Raw genomic sequence first — 25,603 nt, forward strand, 5'->3', positions numbered from 1 at the left:
AAAAAACTCCAAAAAACTATTTTTCAAAATTTTCGCTCAGATCACTCACAAAACTTCAAAAACAACCCCAAATTATATTCATGTCCAAATACAATGCTTAGTTTTCAAATACCATTTTCACTTGAAAAAAAACTAATTTTTTCCGGAATTTTACAATTCTTATGTCCAAATGCCCACTAAAAGTGTGTCAATAAGAAAATGAACCTTATTCCTGACTAAAGTCTAATGGTTCACTCACGAGCTGAGGACAGACTCAAGACCATATAAAGAAAAAAAGGATCAATTCTCTCGCAAATGTGAAACATTCTAACACCTCCACATGCTCAAAACTGGATATATGGAGAGTGGCAATATAAATGGGGCTCCAGCGGCGGTATACCTAGAATATGGATGAGTCTGGTTGTGATAGCGTGATAAAAAAAAAACTTTGAAACTAACCCAATCCAAAATACTAGCTTATGAGGTGAGTATCGATCAAGACATTATAAGGAGATAACAGCTCATTCTATATTTGAACAATATCGTGTACTAGTCATCTAACATTACAAGCTGACAGAAAATCTTTACATACAGAAATAAGGGGGAAGATAACAAATTATAATTTCAATGATTGAAGAGCTAAGGATTTTGAAAGAATCAAATAAGGGCCATCCTCCGGATATATGAAATAACTTCATGAACAATGTAGTTATGGCCTTGAACCAGAGTCTACTATCCACGTGCATCCATGAAGATGTGGACTCCCCATATTAATTGAATATGTTTTTTTCTATAGACTTGTGCTTTTCCTTTAAAAAAAAAGAAGCGTAGAAAGTAATGTACAATAGTATATTGGAGGGGTCGCTTTGAATGCATGTGAAGCAAATTATTGAGACCTCTTTCTTTTGGCCCTACAAATTACAATCTTCTTTTATCCAGATAGAATGGAGCAAAATTAAAGGACTGGCATCTTATAATATAGCAGCCCTAAACAGGAAATATGAGATGGCAGCAAAATTTTATACCTAAATATTTGAAGCAGAAATTAAAAAGAGAAATAGAGAAAGGGAAAATATAAAAAGAATTGGATCCATTTGATAAATAGCACAAAGTAAATATTAATTTTAGGACATAAAGTAAAACCTTAAAACCATCACAATTATCCCATAGCCAAACACTTTAAGCTAAATTGTAATGATAAGTTGACTCGCTTGTACGGACCACACAAATGTGTTATGGGTTCATTCGAAATCTTATATTTGTGTGTATAAATTCAATAAATAAATATAAATTATAAAATCTTAACTCAATAAATCAAAAAATGGTGATAGAATCTCGAAATCACACCCATGAAAATCGAATTATGAATCTGTCGCCGTGTATAAAATATTGGTGTGCATCACCGACAATATGGCGACTGTAACAGTTACGAACTTACGATAAAGATGATCAAGAAATTATAAAAAATTTATATTTTGAGATTTTGGTATGTATAGGATGCAGACATGCTAAGCTTATAAACCATTACCTATTGGGGAGAGCATAAGTTATTTTAACCGTTAAAAGGAGGAATTCAGCCCACTAGGGGGACAATTCTTTTTTATTAGCTGTACGGTAAATTGGTAACAAATCTTGTTGCACCTGAAAAGATTGTAATTATCACTGCTTTTCCCAGTAATAGAACAGAAAAGGAGTATACTGTAACAGAGGGCAATTTTTTGGCCGAAAATCACATAAATGTTTTCTTTTTCTTCCTTCTTTTTGTTTGCAACAAGGAAGGTGGGGTGCGATGGGTTGTCTATAGTTTCTATAGTTAGGCACTTTCTGGTCAAAGTACAAGAAGAACTAACTAATTTATTTTCTTTTTAATGCAATAAATCATCGTGATTACCACAAACTGGAAAAGCACAGGAAACGTTTACCAAATAAAATTACAATGCAAGAATTAATTTTAATAATTATAACCTCCATGTTCTCAGAAGTTGCTGGAATTAAGATTCCGAGGATAATCTTTTTTTGTCTTCTTCTTTGTAAGAATAGTATAAGTTTCGGATTAGCTAGAGGTGTCGGGTTCAATCCCTAAGAATGAAAAAATTCGGAGCGATTCTCCTTTTAATGGATCTTATGTCTACGCATTAATCGAAACCCCAAATACCATATCAACAACAACAACAACCCAGTATAATACGCAGACTTTACCCCTACCATAGGGTAGAGAGGCTGTTTCCAATAGACTCTCGGCATCCCTCCCTTCAATAACTCCACAAATACAAATATCAAATATCGAGTGAAATAATAATAATAATAATAATAATAATAATAATAATAATAATACTAATAATAATAATAATAATAATAATAATAATAAAAGAAAACCCCAATAGCCCCTCCTCTGGGTCAAGCTTGCTACAGTTCAAAAGAAAGTTTCTTTTTTTCTCCAACAAACTCTTCCACACACATGATTCCAAATAAAATGCACGAATGGATTTGGTCTATAGGCTTTTAGGGTACGTGCGCACGTACTGCATGTAATGTATATTGCGTATGTCACTAACTACTTCGATTTGTAGCTACAAAAGGAACACTTTAAATTCACCGACTTCAATTTAATTTTAGATTCCCCTAAGTCAGAAATTCTTTCTACATAGAAGTAGTTATGTAAAACATACCATAACATGTTCTTGAAGTATTAGTCTAGAAAAATATCTTCTTCTTCCAATTAAAATATTCTTTTAATTTGCGTTTATAAGCAATAAACATATAATGGCATCAATACTTGTTAAAGAAAACACTTGTCCTTTATTAGTTATAGAAGGATTTTCAAAAAAATTTATAATGTCATGGACCATTCCTTCAATTTTCTTTAGATTTTGGGTTGAATATGCAAATTCTTTCAATTTTATCAGACTCATTGTTTTCCGGTTCCGATCATGTCTACCTGAGATATTTTTTGAGCGGACAAAAGCTTCATGTATTTCAGTTGACTCAATAAGAATTAATTTACAAGTTACAATATATACTTGGCATTAATAACCAATATTGAGTTACTATTTTATACTCCTTTCGTTCACTTTTATTTGTACACTATACTAAAAATATATTTTTACTTTTATTTGTCCAATATACTAAATCAAGAGAAAGATAATTTTTGTTTCCTATTTTACCCTTATTATTAATTACCCACGCCCCAAATCATTTTCCAAGACTTTTGAAAATGCTATCATTATAATGGGTAAAATTGTAAAATATATACTTCATTTAGTTTTTTCTTAAAGAGAGTGCAAAATTAAAAGTGGACAACTAAAAGTGAATGGAGGGAGTAGCAAATAAGATATCATTTGTTGGAATGAAGGCAAGTAAAAGAAAATTAATGACAATTCACTCAGAATACATTGAAAAAAAAGAAGTCAAAATCTATCTATCTATATATATATATATATATATATATATATATATATATATATATATATATATATATTAAAGCAAGAAAGTTACCATATATAATTGACATTATGGTTAAGCCAAGTGACAAGCTAATAAATGTCAATAATATATGGTAACTTTATTCTATATTTGACTATTTTAGTTAAATAAAAATATAATAATATATCTATATTTGTATATAAATATTAAAGCAAGAAAGTTACCATATATAATTGACATTATGGTTATGCCAAATGGCAAGCTAATAAATGTCAATAATATATGGTAACTTTATTATATATTTGACTATTTTAGTTAAATAAAAATATAATATATATATATATATATATATATATATAGAGAGAGAGAGAGGGAGAGAGGGAGAGAGAGAGAGAGAATTTGAATTAAAAGATAATATTGAATTTATAGATAAAGTTTTAAAATTCGAATTTAAATTAAAAATAAAATTTATTTTTTATCATGTTATCATACTTAATTCGGTTAATGATCATATGCAATCATGTTAGGAACTTTTGTTATTTTTCTAATTATTTAAATACTACTTCGCATCTAGCAAAAAAAAAATAACTAATCCATATAACTATAAAACTCTTTCACATTTAAAACCCTATAAGTATAGTTCTTTAAAACATTGTAACTAGATTTGAATAAAATAAATTTCTTTTAAAATAAATATAATATATAGCGTACATGTCTGTGTTTATCCAAATAACAAAAAAGAGTTTACAAAATCAAATAAAAGTTTACTTACATATATAATAAAGTAAACATACATACATGTTGTAGAAAGAAACATCACAAAATCAGTCAATATTAAAAAAATGTTCTTTTTTCTTCTTGAAGAATATTTTTTTGAAGAGTCAATTTGCATAAATGGATATCGAACAAATAACAAAACTTTGTCTATACAATTGCTATCATTAATTTCAATTTAGCACATTCAAGGAATTGAAGGGTATAAGTTGAAACTCCTTCATTTAGCCGTAGTCAAGCCAATATTGCAAGGGTATAATATTTTTTTTCGTTGAAGAATATTAGTTTTTAATCATTAGATTATGTGGAAGGTTTTTTTTTCAAACTCAACAAGAGATAAATTGATTTCTAATTACTAGTTTCTATGGCGATTTTTTAAGTGTAACAAAGTGTATATAAAAAAATATTGGTATGACGTGAAATATTGTTTTTTTAAAAATGTAAACAAATTATTTCAAAAAAAAAACTCTTTGCTTTTTTTTACTTCAAAGATATTAAAAAGACACGATATTTTTGAACTTTAGTAGAGAGTTTTAAAATTATTATAATAGAAGTTATATCATGGATGAACTCAAAAAACCGAAATCTTATGGAATATTTACATAATATCCGGCCATATTTATTATTTACCTTTTATAGCTAATATAAATAGATTATATACCGACAATGCACGATTATACACATATTATATATGGATTGTATATAAATTACAAGTCATTCAATTTTTATTTAAGTGGTCGGGTGAGCATCTATTTAGGCTGATTAGATAAAGCCAAAAGAAAAATATGAAATAATTTCAACCTAAGACTAAAAATATAATTAAAGTTCATATGTAGACAGTTTTTATTAAAACTCATCCTTTTATAATGAAATAAATTAATTTTTTGTAACAAAAGAAATAATGACATAAAAAATAAGATAAAAGAAAATAAATATTGAAAAAAATATTAGAAAGATCTAAAAACCAGAAATAAAAGATGACAACAAATTTCTTCTTATGTTTCATCTTTGTTGAGTATAAAAAATTTGAAAGTTAATCTCATCGATTTCATATATATTTTTTTTCAACTCAAATACATAGATTATAAGATAAGGATATCTTAGAATATTTTTTTAAATTTACATTATGTGTCATTTTTAAAAAATTACTATAACTAACAAACTGATATGATATTCGAATTTGAATTGGAATGCAATTTGAGTAGTTTGCATTGAGGTTAAACCAAGCATGATGTCGAAAAATAAACTACTTGGCAATTTTAAGACAATATATTAAAATTTTTATAATAATAATCAACTAATTTAACATTTAATGATTCAAAGAACAAAATTTTTGTATATATAGGGTATTAAAAATTCAAATTCTGGGGTTAGAGATATCGATACATTTAAAGTGGAGTCATACTGAAATAAATCCGGCCAAAGAATCATTTAAATTTTTAGATAGCCGATTAAAGTGAATTTTAAATTAAGAATAATATCTTCACTTACATCATTATAAATATAATCATTATTATAATATACATAAAGTTTTAGAAATTGAAATTTTAAAATAGAAATATTTTTTGAAAGATAATATCATACCAAATAAGAGTTCAAGTTGTAGTATAAGAGTCACGTCATTATCAAAGAGTCGTTTATATCGTATCAACCTTTATGCTTTGCCATAAATATGAGTTATTATTTCACTTTGTGTCTATTTTTATGCTCCAATGACACCTATGAGAATAGTGCAAAAATAAAATTATCACTACGAAAATTGAGAAAATGTTTATCTTTTTTCATGTAGTGTTTCTTAATTAATATTTGACAATTATCTATAATTATTTAGAAGGTTTAAATGTTACGGTTATTTACATATAATTCAAATGACTAAGATATTTAACATGGTTAATGTCAAATATTAAAATGGAGTAAAAACAAATCACTAGCTAAAGAATTTTTTTTATATTTTTAGATAGCCAACTAAAATTAGTTTTGAATTAAGAATAATATTTTCAGTTACATTATTATAAAAATAAATATTGTTGAAAAATAATATTTTAGAAACTGAAATTTTAAGAAAGAAACATTTTTAAGATATATCAACACACCAAATTAAACTTCAATGTAGTAAAAGAGTTAAGTCTTATCCAAAGAGTCATTCATTGTTTCAATATTTGATTGTTTTGCCGTAAATATGAGTTATTATTTTGCTTCGTGACTATTTTTAAGATGCAATGACATCGGCAAGAATGATATCAAAAAAGAAAAATAGAAGTGTAGATAATTAAAATTTTGTCAAATTTAAATCCATAAGAAATTTGGATTTTACCACAAATTAAATATATATTGGTCCAATTAAGTAACATGGACTGGTATAATTGGGTTTGTTATTTAAATCCAATTAAATTGATTTAAATAAATGTCCAATATATTATTGGGCTAGCCCGTCAATTGGTCTTCTATCAAATGGGTCGGCCATAAGCCTCAAGCCCAATAATCTACTAGGGTTTTCTTGGAGACTACTACACCCCACACCTATATAAAAGGGTCAAAGGAGAAGGCTAAGAGACAAGCAAGTAAGCAGAAGGAAAGACTAAAGAAGCTCTGAAGAATAGCATCAAGGTCTTTATCCATATCTGCAATCGTCGTATGTGGTCAAATTCCAAAGGCGAACTCAAGTCATAGGCGGGCGGCTTCAAATCTTCCGTTCGTGATAACCCAACATCAAATCCTGGTTCGTGACGAGCTTCAAATTGTTCGTGACGTATTACAAATCTGAAATCCGTCAAGTTCAAAATCAAGCTTTCAAGCTCTTGAACCATCATCCGTGAGGAGAAGAATCAGAGGACTACATCTCTTTAGATTTAGAGATATTTTAGAGATTGTAACCCCATCACTTGAAATTGAATATAATATTTGTCGCTATATTTCTTGTCTTGATTATTATTTTTCAGGAGCGAAATTTAGTCGTTACAAATTTTGGCACGCCCAGTGGGACCATCTCTACCTATCATCTCTTCTCAACTCTCAACATTCAAGATCACTAAGATGGCTTCAAAGAAGATCGAAGTTGCTAACTCCAAGTTTTCTTCTGACGTTGAAAGTATCCTGAACGTTACTATGGGGAGTCTTGAGCCAATCACCCGGAGCAAGGCGAGCGTCTTGGGGCAACAAACACTCCAAGTGTCGTCTGCACCAATGCATGCATTGAGATCTTCATCATTCGAAGAAGAAAGGTCCTCTCCTAGCAAGTCAGAGAGAGGAGATAATATTGCAGAAGTTGTGGAGAAAGCTCTTGCTCAACTTACTTTATACAATACCAAAAGTCAGCTTACCCAACCTGATGATAAAGTCTTATGTGTTGGCTCTACGCCAATCTCACCACATGACATGTTCCAAACTAAGTTCAATCCGTGGGAAGGTCTCGGTTATTCTTCATCATCTGCAATAATCATGGAGGCAATGATGACTAACACTTCGACAATGGAGGGGCAACTTGCAAACCTAACAAAGGCGATTGATGGGTTAACAAAGTATGCTCAAGATCAAGATGTCCGTATCGCAAAATTGACAGGCATAGTTGAAAGCATGATGGATGGAGAATCAAGTCATGCACCTGGAAAGCTTCCTAAAGTCCACGAGAAGGCTGATCCTCCAACAAAACAAGGGTCATCCGCCAAAGAACTTCATGTCTCATCTGAAGGATCAATTCCCATAGAACAATTGAAGGAATTCATTATGGGAACTATCAAGGATAAGTATGAGGTCGCTTCAAAGTCTTCTCTCACGTACGCAAAGCCGTATACTGCAAGAATCGATAGCCTGAAGATGCCTGGCGGCTATCAACCTCCCAAATTTCAACAGTTCGACGGCAAGGGAAATCCAAAGCAACATGTTGCGCACTTTGTTGAGACATGCAACAATGCAGGGACTTATGGAGATTACCTTGTCAAGCAGTTCGTCCGCTCACTAAAGGGGAATGCTTTTGATTGGTACACCGATCTCGAGGCTGGATCCATTGATAGTTGGGACCAATTGGAGCAAGAGTTTCTTAATCGCTTTTATAGCACAAGGTGTACTGTGAGCATGGTGGAACTTACAAATACTTGCCAACGAAAAGATGAACTAGTTATTGACTTTATCAATCGATGGAGGAATGCAAGCCTTAACTGCAAAGATAGGCTAAGCGAAGCTTCTGGCATAGAGATGTGCATCCAAGGAATGCATTTGGGACTTCGTTATATCTTGAAAGGAATTAAGCCCAGGACATTTGAAGAACTTGCCACTCATGCTCATGATATGGAGTTGAACATGGCTTCTGCAGGAAACAAAGGGCTGCCCATCTACGAACCTCGAAAGGGAAGAGATAAGCAAGAAGTCAATAAATGGAGCAAGTTCGTACCCAAAAATGAAAGCAAAGAATCCATGAACGTCAATGCCTCTCCTTTGAAGTTTACTACCAAGGCGAGCAAGAAACAGAGTATAAAAACAACTTCATCTCAAGACAATGCAAATCGGAAGTTGACTCTCAAAGAGATGCAAGAAAAGGAGTACCCATTTCTAGACTCCGATGTGCCAGCAATATTTGAAGAACTCCTCGAGTTAAAGCTTATTGAGCTGACAGAGATGAAGCGACCAGATGAAGCTGGAAAAAGCAATGACCCGAATTACTGCAAATACCATCGGCTTGTAGGTCACCCTCTTGAGAAGTGTTTTGTTTTCAAGGACAAAGTTATGGATTTGGCTCGTCAAAAGAAGATCGAGCTCGAAGTCGAAAAAGCAAGCACAAACCATGTGTCCATTACCTTTGGCTCATTCGATCCAATTGAGATATGCACCTATGAAGGGAATGAAGATGAAGAATTGTTGGAGGATGACAAAGTTCGAGTTGATCAACCTGATGAAGAAGGATGGACCCTGGTGACTCGTCGAAGACGCCGTAAATTGAGTATGCAAAAAGGATCAATGAAGCAACCTATGAGGAATAAGATGGTGAGAAGACTAAAGAAGCTACAAATTGTTAAGAACCCAAAGAAGGAGGAGATAGAGACACACCATCACCAAAAGCCACGCCACCCGGTGACTTTGGGAAAATTTTTGCCGAGTTGGTTTCGCACGAGGATTTTTGACGATGATGACAAGGCCTTGTGTTGTAATGCTGATAAATAAGAAGAGGAAAAGAATGAAGTCAAGTCAACACTCTCATCATCACTGTCTAATAGTCTTGTTGAGTCCTCCTTCCAAGAAGTAGATGTCTGTAATACAAAAATCACATTCACTAAAGACGATCTCCTACTTGGTGAGACACCACACAATCGCCCTTTGTTTATGGTGGGTTATGTGCTCGAGAAGAGGATAAACAGAATCTTGATAGATGACGGATCTGCAGTTAACATTCTTCCCATTCACATAATAAAAGAACTCGGCATCTCAACTGAAGAACTTTCTGAAAGCCGACTGATGATTCAAGGATTCAATCAAGGAGGACAAAAGGCCATAGGAGCTATCAAGCTGGAAATCGCTATGGGAGATATGCAATCAACTACATGGATGCATGTGATCGATGCAAAGACTTCATACAATTTGTTGCTTGGCAGGCCGTGGATACACGAGAACAAAGTTGTCCCATCAACTTACTACCAATGTTTGAAATATAATAAAGATGGAGTCGAAAATAAGATAGTTGCTGATGACAAGCCGTTCTCTGAAGCCGAGGCATACTTCGCTGATGCAAAGTTCTACTTGAAGAACCACATCATGAAGGGAGTAAAAGTTGATGACATCACGAAGGCCAAAGGCATGAAAATAGCTCCTTTATTTCGTTACGTCTCAAAAGTGAAGAAAGATGATGGAGAATCATCAAGCCTCCAAAAAGGTGCACTAAGAGAATTAACCCTTCCTATCAAGCAGATTGATACCATAAAGTTATCTTCAAAGCTACTGGAAAATTTTGTGGCCCCTAACATGCCTCAAAATAAGGCACTCTCTACGAAACGCACAAATGAAGGTTTTGATCCGAATGCTTACAGGTTGTTCGCAAAGGCTGGATATGATCCCAATGAACCATCTAAGCTAGGGAAGCTCCCACCTGAAGCTACTAGGAAAGCAAACATGATGAAGGATAATGAGCATGCGGTGAAGCAATCACGTGAGGGTCTAGGTTACAAACAACCCCCACCAGTTCACATCTCCATTAGAAGAGTAAGTATTAACTATATCACGACGGAAGATGAACCCGCTGATCCTAATAAAAGGCCTTTTGTATTTGATCGACTTGGAGAACCAACTACAAGAACTTCTGTATTTGAGAGGTTGGGGCCATTGAAAAGGAAGAAGAACAAGTCCCAAAGAAATCATGAAAAAATAAGAAGACCTTTGCCATCTAGAGTTCAAAGTATCTCCAAAGAGTGTCAAAGCCTGGTCCCTTCCAGAATGAGGCGACAATTAGAACTTTTGATTTCATGCGAAGAGGTACTCAAAGTGAAGACTCGCACAATGGTCCACACTAGAGAGCGTGACGAAGATGAAGAAAGAGTAGGATCATATCACATTACTACGAATGAGGAGCAATACACTTCATCCCTAAGGAAATTTGACGAATATTTGGGAGATGCCTCTTGGTGTGGCCATATATCTTTTAATGATGGTGATCCTCAAAAAGACGAAGATGTCGAGGACGCTCTTGCGGAACTAGAAGAAGGAATTAAAATGACTGTTGATGCATTGAAAGAAGTCAACCTTGGCACTGCAGAAGACTCCAGGCCCACCTATGTAAGTGCCCTATTAACCACAGATGAAGAAAACACTTATGTGGAGCTACTCAAAGAATATAGAGATGTCTTTGCTTGGAGCTACAAAGAGATGCATGGTTTAGATCCTAAGGTAGCAGTTCATCATCTCGCAGTCAAGAAAGGAGCTCGTCCTGTTAAGCAAGCCCAAAGACGCTTCAGGCCAGAATTGATCCCATCAATCGAAGCCGAGGTCAATAAACTCATCGAAGCTAGTTTCATTCGGGAGGTTAAATATCCTTCATGGATTTCAAGCATTGTTCCTGTGAAGAAGAAGAATGGCCAAATTCGAGTTTGTGTCGATTTTAGAGGCCTCAATAATGCATGCCCTAAGGACGAATTTCTGCTCCCCATTCCAGAGCTTATGATTGATGCCACCACTGGATACGAGGCGATGTCTTTCATGGATGGATCATCTGGCTACAATCAAATACGTATGGCACCAAAAGATGAAGAACTTACTGTGTTTCGCACTCCTAAAGGCATTTATTGCTACAAAGTAATGCCTTTTGGCTTGAAGAATGCTGGCGCCACATATCAAAGGGCAATGCAGAATATCTTTGACGACATCCTCCACAAGAATGTGGAATGATATGTGGATGATTTAGTGGTGAAATCAAGAAAGAGAGGAGACCACTTACAAGACTTAAGAATGGTGTTCGAACGACTCCGGAGATATCAACTCAGAATGAACCCGTTGAAATGTGCCTTTGGAGTTACTTCTGGAAAATTCCTTGGCTTCATTGTTCGACATCGAGGGATTGAGATAGATCAAGCCAAAGTTGACGCCATCTTGAAGATGCCCGAGCCTAAAAATATACATGAACTGAAAAGTCTACAAGGAAAATTGGCGTACCTTAGAAGATTCATCTCAAATCTAGCAGGGAAGTGCCAACCTTTTAGCCGGCTCATGAAGAAGGGTATACCTTTTGAATGGGACCAAGCTTGTAGCAATGCATTCCAAAGCATCAAATCCTACTTGATGAAACCTCCAGTTCTGGCAGCCCCTATACCAGGAAAGCTATTGATTCTATATATTGCAGCCCAAAAAAGGTCAGTGGGAGCCATTTTGGCCCAGGAAAATGGTGAAAATAAAGAAAATTCCATCTACTACTTGAGTAGGATGATGACCCCAAATGAGCTAAAGTATTCTCTGATCGAAAAGTTGTGTTTGGCGTTGGTTTTTGCAATTCAAAAGCTGAAGCACTACTTTCAAGCTCATGTTGTCCGTCTCGTCTCAAGGGCGAACCCGATCAAGTTTGTTATGTCAAAACCCGTCCTCAATGATCGATTAGCAAGGTGGTATCTCCAATTTCAACAATTCGAGATTGTGTATTTCCCACAAAAAGTTGTGAAAGGACAAGCTTTGGCAGATTTCTTGGCAGATCATCCAATTCCTGATGATTGGAAGTTGACTGATGAACTACCTGATGAGGATGCGATGTTCATCAAAGTGCAACCACCGTGTAAAATGTATTTTGATAGTGCCGCACATCGTGAGGGAGCTGGTGCAGGTGTTGTGTTTGTCACTTCTCAAGGGGAAGTCTTGCCATATTCCTTCACCTTAACACAACATTGCACCAACAACGTTACGGAATATCAAGCACTCATACTTGGGCTTGAGATGGCCGTTGATATGAGACAATTCCAGTTACATATTTTTGTAGACTCTGAGTTAGTAATCAATCAATTGCTAGGTAGCTACGAGGTCAAAAAGCCATAATTGCGTCGTTATTATGATTATGCACAGAAATTGATTGGATGGCTTGGCAGTGTAACTCTTCAGAATGTGCCAAGGAAGGAAAATAAGAAGGCTGACGCCCTAGCTACTCTAGTTTTAACATTGACTCTGCCCGGCCAGACACAAATCACTATCTGCCAAAAATGGATAGTGCCACTAGATGAGAACGAGGATGAAGAAAGCAAGCTCGAGCGTTTGGTAGCCGTCACTGAAGCTGTGAAGGTTGATTGGCGACAAACCATGATCGACTACTTATGTTATGGGATACTTCTAGAAGATCCAAGAAGAAAGACCGAAATTCGTCGGTGTGCCCCTCGCTTCCTTTACTACAAAGACATTTTGTATTGAAGATCATTTGAGGGAGTTCTCATGCGTTGTTTAGGGGAAAATGAAGCAACTCAAGCTATGCAAGAGGCACACTCTGGAGTTTGTGGATCACATCAATCCGGGCCGAAGCTCCACTTCTACATTAAGAGGATGGGTTACTACTGGCCAACAATGGTGAAATATTGCTTAGATTATGCTCGGAGATGCAAGGCTTGCCAGTTTCACGCAAATTTTATACACCAACCTCCTGAAATGTTACACCCTACCGTTGCATCTTGGCCATTTGATGCTTGGGGATTAGATATTGTTGGACCACTTTCAAAATCTTCTGGAGGACATCTATACATCTTGGCTGCAACTAATTATTTCTCAAAATGGGCAGAGGCCGTCGCTCTCAAGGAAGTGAAGAAAGAGAATGTTGCAAACTTCATTCGAGTGAACATCATATATCGTTTCGACATTCCTAGTTATATAATAACAGATAATGGCAAACTGTTCGATAACAAATTGATGACCAAGATCTGTGAACTTTTTGGCTTCAAGCAACGTAATTCGTCAATGTATTATGCTGCTGCAAATGGACTAGCCGAAGCATTTAACAAGACGCTTTGCAACTTGTTAAAGAAGGTCATCTCGAAGTCTAAAAGAGATTTGCTTGACAGAATGGAAGAAGCTTTGTGGGCATATCGTACGACTCATCGCACGCCGACACAAGCAACTCCTTATTCTCTTGTTTATGGAGTCGAAGCAGTTCTTCCTCTTGAGCGTCAAATACCGTCCTTGCGACTCGCTGTCCAAGAAGGTTTTACTGAGGAAGAAAACGCTTGCCTAAGCCTTGAAAAATTTGAATCCCTTGATGAAAAAAGGCTAGAAACTCAACAAAGTCTTGATTGTTATCAAGCTCGTCTTTCTCGTGCTTGCAACAAAAAGGTTCGCTTGAGGTCCTTCCAAGTTGGTGATCAAGTTCTTGTAGTAAGAAGACCTATTATCACCTCTCGCAAATCTGGGGGAAAATTCACTTCAAAGTGGGATGGTCCATATGTTGTGCAAGAAGCCTATTCAAGTGGAGCTTACAAGTTAGTTGATGCAGATGGCATGAGAATTGGCCCTATCAATGGGAAATTTTTGAAGAGGTACTATCCTTGAAGAATAAACGCTTCTCGACGCACGAGCCTAAACTGCAAGTCATGAAGCTCCTAAATGCACGAGCCTAAACTGCATGCTGCTATGCTCCTTGACACAAGAATCTAAACTGCATGTTGCAATGATCCTGGCCCGCATGAGCCTAAACTGCGAACGACACCCAAAAAAAAAGGAGTCCGCCAGGTCGAAAACCTCGAAAGAGGCGGCCTAGGAAAAAGTTAGGACACAAAAAAAAAACTCACCTATTTTGAACTATGTTATGACTTGATCCTCTTCACCGAGGTACGTAGGCAGCTTACAGTTTTATTCTAAGTTCAATCGCATAAGCTTCAAAAAAAATGTGTAGAATACATGATCTGGAACTTTGACTAATCCAGAAGGTCTTATGCCGCAAAGACTCTTATATGCATGCGAATCTGGAAGTTCACTGCAGTTGCGTCAACTTCGCGAATTTTCTGTTGGTAGACCAAAAAAGTTCTTCCATGAAATTTGTAGATACTTCAGGTCTCTGAGTTTGCGTTCTAACGGCATGGACGGATTGCAATTCCGACACTCGAAGCTCAAGATACAATTATTTTCGCCGAAGGTATGCAAATCTGAAAATTCACTGCAGTTGAGTCAATTTCGTAAATTTTCTGTTCACAGTCCGAAAGGAGTTCTATTATGAAATTTATATGAGTTTTATATATCCGGGCCTTCTTTCTAATTGTACAGACGGATTGCAATTCTGACACTCCAAGCTCAAGATACACTTATTTTCGCCGAAGGTACGCAAATCTGAAAATTCACTGCAGTTGAGTCGACTTCGTGAATTTTCTGTTCACAGTCCGAAAAGCGTTCTGTTACGAAATTTATACGAGTTTTAGATCTCCGAGTCTATTTTGTGACATCACAAATGGCTTGTGATTTGGATGATCCTATCTCTATATGTGATTTATTTTGCGCAGAGAGCGCAAAGCTGTGAGCTAAACACGGGCCAGACGTGTAGATCGACTTTGAAGATTAATTCCAGCTTATACAAAAGGAGATTCGTGCTAATTTTTTGATATGTTTCAGTCCTATGAGTCTAGTTTTGGTAGAAGCAAGCGGCCTATGATTTGAAGTCTCCTACAGCAAAGTACGAATTCTTTTTCGCGAAACAACAAAACCAACATACAAGACATATGCTGAAATTAAGAAGGAAATAATTGGGAGTAACAGAGGGAATCCAGGTCTCAAAGAGAAATATCACATATTAGAAAAAAAATAAAGATACTTTTATTGCTCCAAGACATAAGTTCTCCATTACATGATATTAGTTATAAAAAAAAAATCGCAAGTCGAGAATCATAAGCAAAAAAAAAATGAGAAAAAAACTCTAAAATCATGGAAAAGGTTTGAAGCTAAGGATTTGCTGGCAGCTTGTCTCAACTGCCCCTTTCAGGAGGGATAATTTCTCTGCTTCATCGTCAGATAATGGATGATTGGATTCAATGGTATAAATCTCCCCTTCGGTAACGTCAACGTTCTCTTGACTTTTAGCCAACTTCACCTGTTGTTTGTCCAAGAGTGCGACGATCTTCTTCTTTCTAGAGGCCAAGGAAGCTAGCTGTTGTTCAACATTCGCAAGATTGGCTTGAAGTTTTTCTATGGACTCACTCACTTTTTCATATTCCTGTTTTGCATCATCGAGGCGTCGTCGTGCATCAGAAAGTGACTCTTGGTGAAATTCTTTAGTCATCTTGGAGGATCTTAAAGCATCGTAATCTGCGTACGTCTTGAAAAAAGCCTCGACAAGAGCCTCTAAGGTAGAAGTATCAATAACATTTTCTTTCTTAATTTCCTCAAGACTCAAAGCAATACTTTCCTCCAACTTTGTGAAGCTATCCAGAGAATCAAGAGAGAACTCTTCAATCCATTCACACAAGGTATGCCACATTGTGTTAACAAAAGAAAGTTTAATACGGAAAATAGTCTCTTGTGGCTTAAAGTTTGGAGCATCAAGATGCAACGGCCATGGAGTAGGCTCGAAGGTTTTTAGACATTTTGCTTGACTTGCGGCAACCTCCATCTTACCCGTCATGACTGGCTTGGAAAGCACAACATCTTCTGGAAGAACGAGGTGCAGCTCTTTGGGTAGACTCAAATCTGTCGACGGAGCATTGTTTGCAGCATGATGTTCAACACCATCAAATAAAGTGTGAGGACTTTTTGCTGCCACACCGAGGGAATTTGGGCTTGTAACACAGTCTTCCACCATGTCTTCACCAAGTACGTCATCATACAACTTATTGACGCCCAACTGCAAAAAAAACAACAACAAACTTTAGTGTTCAAAAAAAAGGGAGTACATTTGAAGGAAATAATATTTATTTGTTTCTCCAGTTCAGACAACGACATCGTTGAGATAGGGTCACCCTCTACGAAAAATCCAGTATCGATACTAAGAGCATCCAAGTCAGCAAATTCACTATGGCTCGTGTCCTTAGACTTCTTCGTTGAACGATTCCAATGTATGTCGTGACTAATATCACTCTCGTTCCAATTGGAAGTGCCACTAACATTCAAAATCTCATTGGGCAAAGCAGAAGCTTGAGTCCTTTCCTCGTTTGTTGGCACAACGTTGGCTGTCTTCGCAATATTTTTGTTTGGTGAAGTAGGAGACGCTTTCCTTTTGCAAGGATTATTCGTCACCTCTACAGTGGCAGTAGTTGTCTTGAAAGTCAACAAAACATGTTTAGCTCCTTTGTCCACATGGGCTTCCCCGCCCGTCGAAGGGGTAGACTTGGGTAAGACCTTGGTGCTTGACGAAGGATCTTTCGATCTTAACTCGGACTTGGAAGACCCTTTGTGAGTGTTCTTTTGACGTTGACCATCTTTGGAGGATAAAGGAATATCATCTTTCCTTGGAACTTTCAAAATGATATGAGTACTTTGTCGGGAAGAGTGCACTCGACGAGCTGATCACCAATCTGCATACTCACGAGTCATTAGAGGTCCCTCTTCTGATGGACGCATAGGGACAATAACCTTTGATGAACCTCCAAGATGAACACAGGAGTCCCAGAACTGTACTAGCATTCTCAGTGAGCCGTTATAGGGTCGCTCTATGAGGTTGCCAGGAACATCTTGACAAAAGCCGAATTGACGACTAAACCTATGCGGGCTATAAGATTCCACAATATGAATGTCGTCATGCGTAAGGGTGATGAAGCTTGAGTGAAGACTTATAAAAAAGTCACTCCAAGAATTCGATTGTTCGTCACGATCGGTAAGATGCAATTCCCTCCCTTGTAGCATAGCCAAATGGTGAAGCTGTCGCGCACTAACTTGTTGAAACAACTCACAGGCATTACTAAGGTCAAAATGCTTGGCCATCTTCTCGCCAGAAACCTTGCACATTTGTGGACCTTGTTGTGGATGCTTAACACGATAGTAGGTGTCAAAATATGCTCCTATCCATCCATATATGTAATGAATAGGAAAGAGTGCTTTGCAGGCACCCAAATCTTGAGAAGTGGAGACCTCCTTCAAGCCATGATAAATACTTGCAAGGACGGGAACCGCCAAGGAAAACTTCTCTCCATGAGCCATCAGACTCGCGATTTTGAAGACACTAGCACAAATATTGTCGATCTTCTTGTTGGGGAACACAAATTTGCAAAGCCAACATGCAAAGAAAGCCGCCAAATAAGTCTTAGCTCTAAGTGAGTCCTCCACGCCAAGCTCAATAAAGGGGGCATTCTCCTCATCGGTTTGTGGTAGGAAGCTCGCGTCAATATTCGGCCTAAGGATTATGATTCAACTTCGGCCTTGTAGTCTGATTCCTTGATGACTTTTGCGGAGGCTTGGCATACCTACTCGGGCCTCGAAACCAAAACTCCACCCAATCACGATTGGAGACCTCGTGGAAATCATCCTTCATGAGTTTGTAGAATGCCGAGAACAGGTGCAGACAACTTCTTGGGAGGAAATGTTTTCATTGATCGTCTTCTTGTGTCAACTCCTTAGCCGAGGGGATAACTTCGTCGTAGAAAGACCCATGCATCGGAAGGCCTCCGATTGCTCGCAAATCCCACAAAGAGATGGAGAGTTCACCAATGGATGTAGAAATTGTGTTGGTAGATGGACGCCAAAGCTCACAAAAGGCACAGAGGACATTCTCATTGTAGTCATATGTGAACAACGAAGCAAAGATGGCGTCATAGACCTTGATGCCGTCCAGAGTTAACTTGTTGCGGGCAAGAACATCTTCTACCCACTCCCAATATTTGGACGTATAGCGAACTTCACCAAAGCCGGAAGGAGGAACACTCCAAGTGGAGAGACGTCCATCGTAATCACGATGAGGAGGACTAGCAGACGCGACCTATTGATGGGTGGAGGACTTCAAAAGTAGGACCTTCATGTTGGTTGCTTTGCCCGAATATCTGTCCAATGCATCCTTCGTCTCTCTAGTCGACCATACCGCAAGATCAAGGGAGGCGTCAAACGGCTTTCTAGCGAGCGGAAAAGCACCTATCACCGTAGGATGAACTTTTAAAGTTAGAATTTGGGCGCGCGGATTCTGCTTGTCGCTAATAATCTCAAGGTGTGGGTATGGTGTATCATGGTCGATGAAACGCATCCTTGCTGATGGAATTCATAGCCCTATGTGCTGCTCCGAGAGTCTACAAAAAAAAAGGGGGAAGAGTCTATGAAAAAAAAACAGCAAGACAAAATGGGGCAGCATGTCATAATACGTTGCCTAAATTCGAGAAAACATCTGGGAATATATCAGCATATTCTGATTATGATTTTACCTATGTCGTAGTTCCGACAGTCTAGTTTTTGTCGCCGCAAACCGCTTGTGATTTCGGCATTCCTACACCAAGATATGATATTTTTGGTTAAGACGCGCAAAACTGAAATGTCGAGCGTGATAGAACTTGAACCAAGATTATGAAGCTCACTTGGGATGATACAATACGAATTTAAATCCAAATTTTTGATATGTTGTATTACTCCAAGTCTAATTTCTGTAGCCGCAAACCGCTCGTGATTTTGATGCTCCTACACCGAGATATGATTTTTTTGGTTAAGACGCACAAAGCTGATAATTCCTGGCAGCAGCTGCAGCAAAAAGAAAAAACATTAGTCTGCTCTCAGGAGAATCGAGCGACGAGGATTGCGTAATGCCAACTATTGAAGAGTACCGCTGCTTTCATCAAAAGTGGAGGACTGTTGCTATAGCAACGATACAAGGAGAAAGTGGCGAATTTATAGGAACCAGTAAGGAAGAAATTAAGGAAGTTCTTGATGTTCAAGCTACTGACATGTGCAAATAAGGAAATATCATGTCAAATTTGTACATGAATAGGTTTGAAACTAGGAAACTAAAGCAGAAAAGAAAAATTATTATTGGCTTAAATTGGGGTCGTTGGCTGTCATTAAAGTTTAAAGTAGCAAATGACCACTAAATATGGCAAAATTACTAAGGCTAGCAACTTGTCGCATGAAAAGGTCAAAAGACAAAACCTTTTTTTTACGAGAAAGTGGGGAATGCTATTACAATTTCTATGTTTGACATAGAAAAGTTACTAAGGCTGACTAATTTGGAGTCTCCCCAATTCATAGGAGGAAACAACGAGTAAGGAAAATATATTATTTTAGCAACCAAATTGAAAGAGCGCTATGTTTTGAAAGTTTTTTTTGAATAAATGTTCCAATCGCATCAAAGGAAAGCATATCGTTTGAACCAGAATTCAAGTGAATAAACCAAATGTTTCTCGTAAATCCCGCGGTTTAAATTTTAATTTGTCCTGGGTGGATGTGTTTGACTTAGTTCAATATGAACTTAATTATTCTTTAATTAAGTTGATACTACATAAGAAAGACCACCAAATTTATTTTCTCACTGGAGAAGGGGAATTAAGCTACAAGAGCCAAGCTTACTATTAGGGGTCGTTTTGGCTCACTTTGAATGAAGTAAAAGAGTTGCCAATTCCAATCATTGATACCGTCAATTCACTCTTTGAAAATAGAACATGTAAACAGTTATCAGTGTGGTGTCTTACAAAATGATGGGGGAAGTATTGTCATCATCAATGGTACTTCAAGTCTCGCCATTCATTTTCGCAAGCTTACATCCCGCCAAGCCTTGAAGTAGGGGGCATTTGTAGATAATTAAAATTTTGTCAAATTTAAATCCATAAGAAATTTGGATTTTACCACAAATTAAATATATATTGGTCCAATTAAGTAACATGGACTAGTATAATTGGATTTGTTACTTAAATCCAATTAAATTAATTTAAATAAAGGTCCAATATATTATTGGGCTAGCCCGTCAATTGGTCTTCTATCAAATGGGTCGGCCCATAAGCCTCAAGCCCAATAATCTACTAGGGATTTCTTGGAGACTACTCCACCCCACACCTATATAAAAGGGTCAAAGGAGAAGGCTAAGAGACAAGCAAGTAAGCAGAAGGAAAGGCTAAAGAAGCTCTGAAGAATAGCATCAAGGTCTTCATCCATATCTGCAATCGTCGTCTATGGTCAAATTCCAAAGGTGAACTCAAGTCATAGGCGGGCGAATTCAAATCTTCCGTTCGTGATAACCCAACATCAAATCGTGGTTCGTGACGAGCTTCAAATTGTTCGTGACGTACTACAAATCTGAAATCCGTCAAGTTCAAAATCAAACTTTCAAGCTCTTGAACCATCATCCGTGAGGAGAAGAATCAGAAGACTACATCTCTTTAGATTTAGAGATATTTTAGAGATTGTAACCCCATCACTTGAAATTGAATATAATATTTGTCGTTATATTTCTTGTCTTGATTATTATTTTTCAGGAGCGAAATTTAGTCGTTACAAGAAGAAATGGTTAATTTTTTTCCATATAGTTAATATCCAATGATTATCTATATTTACTAAGAAAGTGTAAACTTTAAGGTTATTTATATACAATACACATAACTTAAATATTTGACATGATTAGTATGCGCACATCCGCGCGGGTACTAATACTAGTTTATTTATATAATCATATATTACATTTATTCGTCTCATACGAGGTGTTTGGTGGCCTAAGCAGTAATAGAATATTATTAGGTCTCAAAGCTAGGTTGACCAGACAAGAAGATCCCCAATGATTTGTTTTCCTTAGACGGTGAAATGGACATCTTATCGCTTCGACCAAGGAGAATAAGGAAGCCAACATATATAGTAGAAAAGAAAAGAATGTATATAGGAACAAAAAAGACCATGGGGAAAAAAATAAAATAAAAGACCATGGGAGTTGCGGGGGGGGGGGGGGGGGTGGGAATGAGGATTTGTCGGTAGAAAAGGCAGACAACTCGAGAATTCCATGGCCTTAGGAATCTACACGTACGTACGTTAACAATGTTTTCGCAACCATGTTTCTCAGGTAAAATGTGAGTAATTAAGTAAAGAGTCCAGTCATAGACTAAGGTAGGAATTACTAGCTAGTCTGGTAGCAGACAGACAATATTAATAAAAGAAGTTTTTCCTTTTGCTGCATTATGATTCATACGCAACTTCAAAATAAGTCTTTGTTATGCCAATTCTTTAGTTTTTACACAATCCAGTAAAAATAAGTTTCTTCTTTTCTACCTGTTTTTTCAAAAATTAAAAGAGGTGAAAGATGATTACAATAGTTCAACCCATGACCTCAACTATGAGTTTGAATCCCTTCGCTTCGCCGGAACAATCAGAATTTAAAGTTTAGGGGTTCTGCATTTGCCACAGAACTCATAGTTCGTCTTAGTTATCGGGTTCACAATTAAATATTTATAAATATTGTATGAATTTCCTAGTATAAATACAACGTTTAAGTAAAAATGACTGGGTTCGACCGAACCCGCATACTATAAGCTAGCTCCGCCTATGAGCAAAATATTAACTAATTCAAGGGAGTTCAATTTAAATATATATTTTAAGAATATTTAAAATTATATTTTCGAGCGAATAGAATTGAAAACCCCTTTGCTCCCACAAGGATTTGCCACTGGCTCTAAAAATTTACGTATTTAAAAATAACGTAAAAATATAATAAGTCACAATAATTAATAATTTAAAATATTTAAAAGCATATGAAAAATTACGATTAAAATATAATTGGTTTCGCTCTCAAAATTTGTTCACCTCGACAAATTAGGATGGAGGGAGTAATAACAATAAAAAGCAATATGTGAACGGCTGGCTTGGCAAAGAAAAGACTTGCAGAAAGAAAAAAGAAAGATATCCCTTGTTTCTTTTGAATATATTCTGAACAAGAAATATATAAGTTTTCAACTAATTTGTGCTGTCGCCTGCAATATCGTCGGCAGCAAACAGGATATCAAGTTCCCAGACATAACATCAACTGCCGCCAGCCAGAGTGAGAGTTAAGAAATTCCACCAATATAGTCTTCCGTAGGGTCTGTAAACGTTCAACATGTTCAAAGTTCAAACTGCCGACTTCCTTTTCTTTTCCTTCTAATTAACTCTAGAAAATATCTTGAAGACTAACACACATTTATGAATTTTGCACTTTTTTCATTTGGAAATTCCTCAATTTTGACTTATTGGCTTCATATCCGGCCCATTTGTGATCATTACAAAATGGTTAAAATAGAACGGTCTAGCCAATTTTCGGAATGGTCATTCAAAAATAGCTAGCGTTTGCCAAGTCAATAAAAAATAATCACTATTTTACTGCAATAGAGATCGGTCCAGCATAATATACTGGAGTTCGGTGCACCTGTGTATAAACTTCTAGCAAATTATGTTGGACCGATATACTTTGCTGGCTCTAGTATAATATACTGGAAACTGGAGCACCGGTGCGCCAAACTCCAATATATTATGCTGGACCGGTATATTATACTGGAACTCCAGTATACTATGTTGGAGTATTTTCCCGGATTTTGAATAGTGATTTCATTCAGATTTATCTTTACATGAAAAGTGGCTAAATTTCAATTACTTTTGAAACTGTGGCTATTTTTGAATGACCACTTGTAAGTCTGACTATTTTTGAATTTCTCCGTACAAAAATGACTAATACTTTTCCTGCCTCAGTCTTTACATGCTTCATTGTAGTAAAAAGATATATAGCTTGAACTTCCTACTGTTAGATTAATGTGTCAATCAGCTTCCTTTTATTTTACTTCTCTATTCACAACATGTATACGGTCAAAATCATACGCCTCCGAATTATAGGTTCGAGGGTCCGTCCTATGCCCGAGTCCGAGTGAGGTCGAATTTGAGAGCGATGGACCAAACTCGAGCTCGAAGAAAGGGTGCAATACCCAGAGATAGGAGTTCGAGGAATACCGGGGCCAAGTATGCTCGACCCTGAAATAGTACTGTTATGGACTTGTAATAGAATGAACTAGATTCCTGTCACGTCCACAAGATCATGCCGCAAATCCCGGAATAGGATTGTACGACTCCGTACTAGGCGGTTAGGCAGTTGTACAAAGAATATTCCTTATTGTAAATAGAAATATACCTTATTTAGGGTTCCCCTATTATATAAAGGGGGCCCCATTCATTTGTAACATCATCTAATCATTGAGCAAAGAATATACTCTCTACTTTTTCACCTACTGTTCATTAGAATTGTCCTTAGCTCTATTGCTCTAACTTTACTTTTCTTGCCTAATTGTTCTTATTATTCTAAACCCACCTCGAGGTCATTAAGCTCGAGTTCACCACTGCTGAGTAACATTGGTTTGATTCACTTATTTATTTCATTTCTTCTTCATATTTCTTGATTATTAATTGGTATTGAACTAAATCACATATCTTTAAAACCACTAATGAAATTTAATTGTTACTCGTATTTTCGCGGTAATAGTTTGGTACCCACCGTGGGGCTAAAGATAATATTGATTATTCTTTACTGATTCTCTTACACACGTTACTCTTTACACTTTTTCTTGTCAAGAATTTTTGATTCTCAGGTTGAAACATGTCTAGCTCACAAAACACGCCTGTTCATGACAATGAAGGTCTTGGAGAAAACAGCAATGCAGGGGTCGGTGTACCACTGATAAACCCAGGGGAAGTTCCAAATGTGGAACCGGTGGATGTTAGTTCACACATTGCTTTGAATGTAGATCTAGGCGCGGACTCTGAAGGAAATGTATGCATGGAAGCCTGATCTGGTGGCCAAAAAACACAAAGAATGGGAGATGGGGGAATCAGCCTCCGAGTGATATTTGAGATGCTGCAAGCTCAGCAAGTCGCCAACGCTCAACTTTAGAGTCAGAATAAGACTCTGAATATAGCCGAACCAGTAAACTCTCGACGTGCTGAACCGGTGTTAGATAGGCCAGATGAAAGCGGCTCGGGGACTGACCCCACAATTATGAGAATGCTCGAAGAGCTCACTAAGAGGATCGAGTCTGGAGAAAAGAATATTGAAGACAATGACAAAAAGGTGGAAACTTATAACTTCCATGTTGACCAAATACCGGAAGCACCTCTAGTTTTGAAAGGTTTAGATGCCAAAAAGTTCATACAAAAACCATTCCCTCATCTGATGCCCATTCCCAAAAAAATTTGCATGCCCGATATACCCAAGTATAACAGAACAACCAACCCCAATGAGCATATTACTTCATACACTTGTGGGATCAAAGGAAATGATATGAATGATGATGAGATCGAATCAGTCTTGTTAAAAATGTTTGGAGAAACGTTGTCGAAAGGAGCCATGATTTGGTATTACAACTTAGCTCCTAACTCTATTGACTCATTTTCTATGTTAATAGATGCCTTTGTGAAAGCACACACTGGGGCGATAAACGTGGCCACGAGAAAATCGGACGTCTTCAAAATAACCAAAAGAACGACAAGAAGTTAAGGGAGTTCGTATCCAGGTTTATGATGAAAGAATAGAATTACCGCCGGTCTCCGATGACTGGGCAGTACAGGCCTTCATGCAGGGCTTGAACGAGCAGAGTTCGATTGCATATCGACAGTTAAAATAGAACTTGGTCGAATATCCAGCTGTGACATGGTCAAATGTCCACAATCATTACCAGTCAAAAATCAGGGTCGAGGACGACCAGTTAGGAGCCCCCTCGGGTTCAGTTCATCCTAACAAATTCGCAGTCAATCCCCCGAGGGACACAAATCGGGAATTGAGATTCAATAAAGAACGGTATCAGCCATACGTCGATCGGAGAAACAACGGTCCACGTCGTAACGCTCCTCGGAACGATCAGAGGAATGATCAAGGCCAAAGTTCTCGGGGACTCATGAGTAAGAGCGGGTTCGATAAACATACCAATCCCGTCGAGGCTCCCCGATTATCAGAGTACAACTTCAGCATAGATGCGTCGGGGATTGTCTCGGCTCTTGGGAGAATCAAAGACACCAAGTGGCCTAGGCCTATACAGACCGATCCTTCTCAAAGAAACCCGAACTTGATGTGCAAATATCATGGCACATATGGTCATAGAACAGA

General features: G+C 37.0%; 1 protein-coding gene across 1 annotated transcript; it reads left to right on the forward strand.

Moving 5' to 3' along the window:
* Nucleotides 1-9,489: 9,489 nt before the first annotated feature.
* LOC138881230 (uncharacterized) lies at nucleotides 9,490-11,541 on the forward strand. The gene has a single exon (XM_070161439.1). The coding sequence runs from the start codon at nucleotides 9,490-9,492 to the stop codon at nucleotides 11,539-11,541; it is 2,052 nt and encodes a 683-aa protein (XP_070017540.1).
* Nucleotides 11,542-25,603: the final 14,062 nt, after the last annotated feature.

Source organism: Nicotiana sylvestris, chromosome 11 (genome assembly GCF_000393655.2).
Source record: "Nicotiana sylvestris chromosome 11, ASM39365v2, whole genome shotgun sequence".
NCBI lineage: Eukaryota > Viridiplantae > Streptophyta > Magnoliopsida > Solanales > Solanaceae > Nicotiana > Nicotiana sylvestris.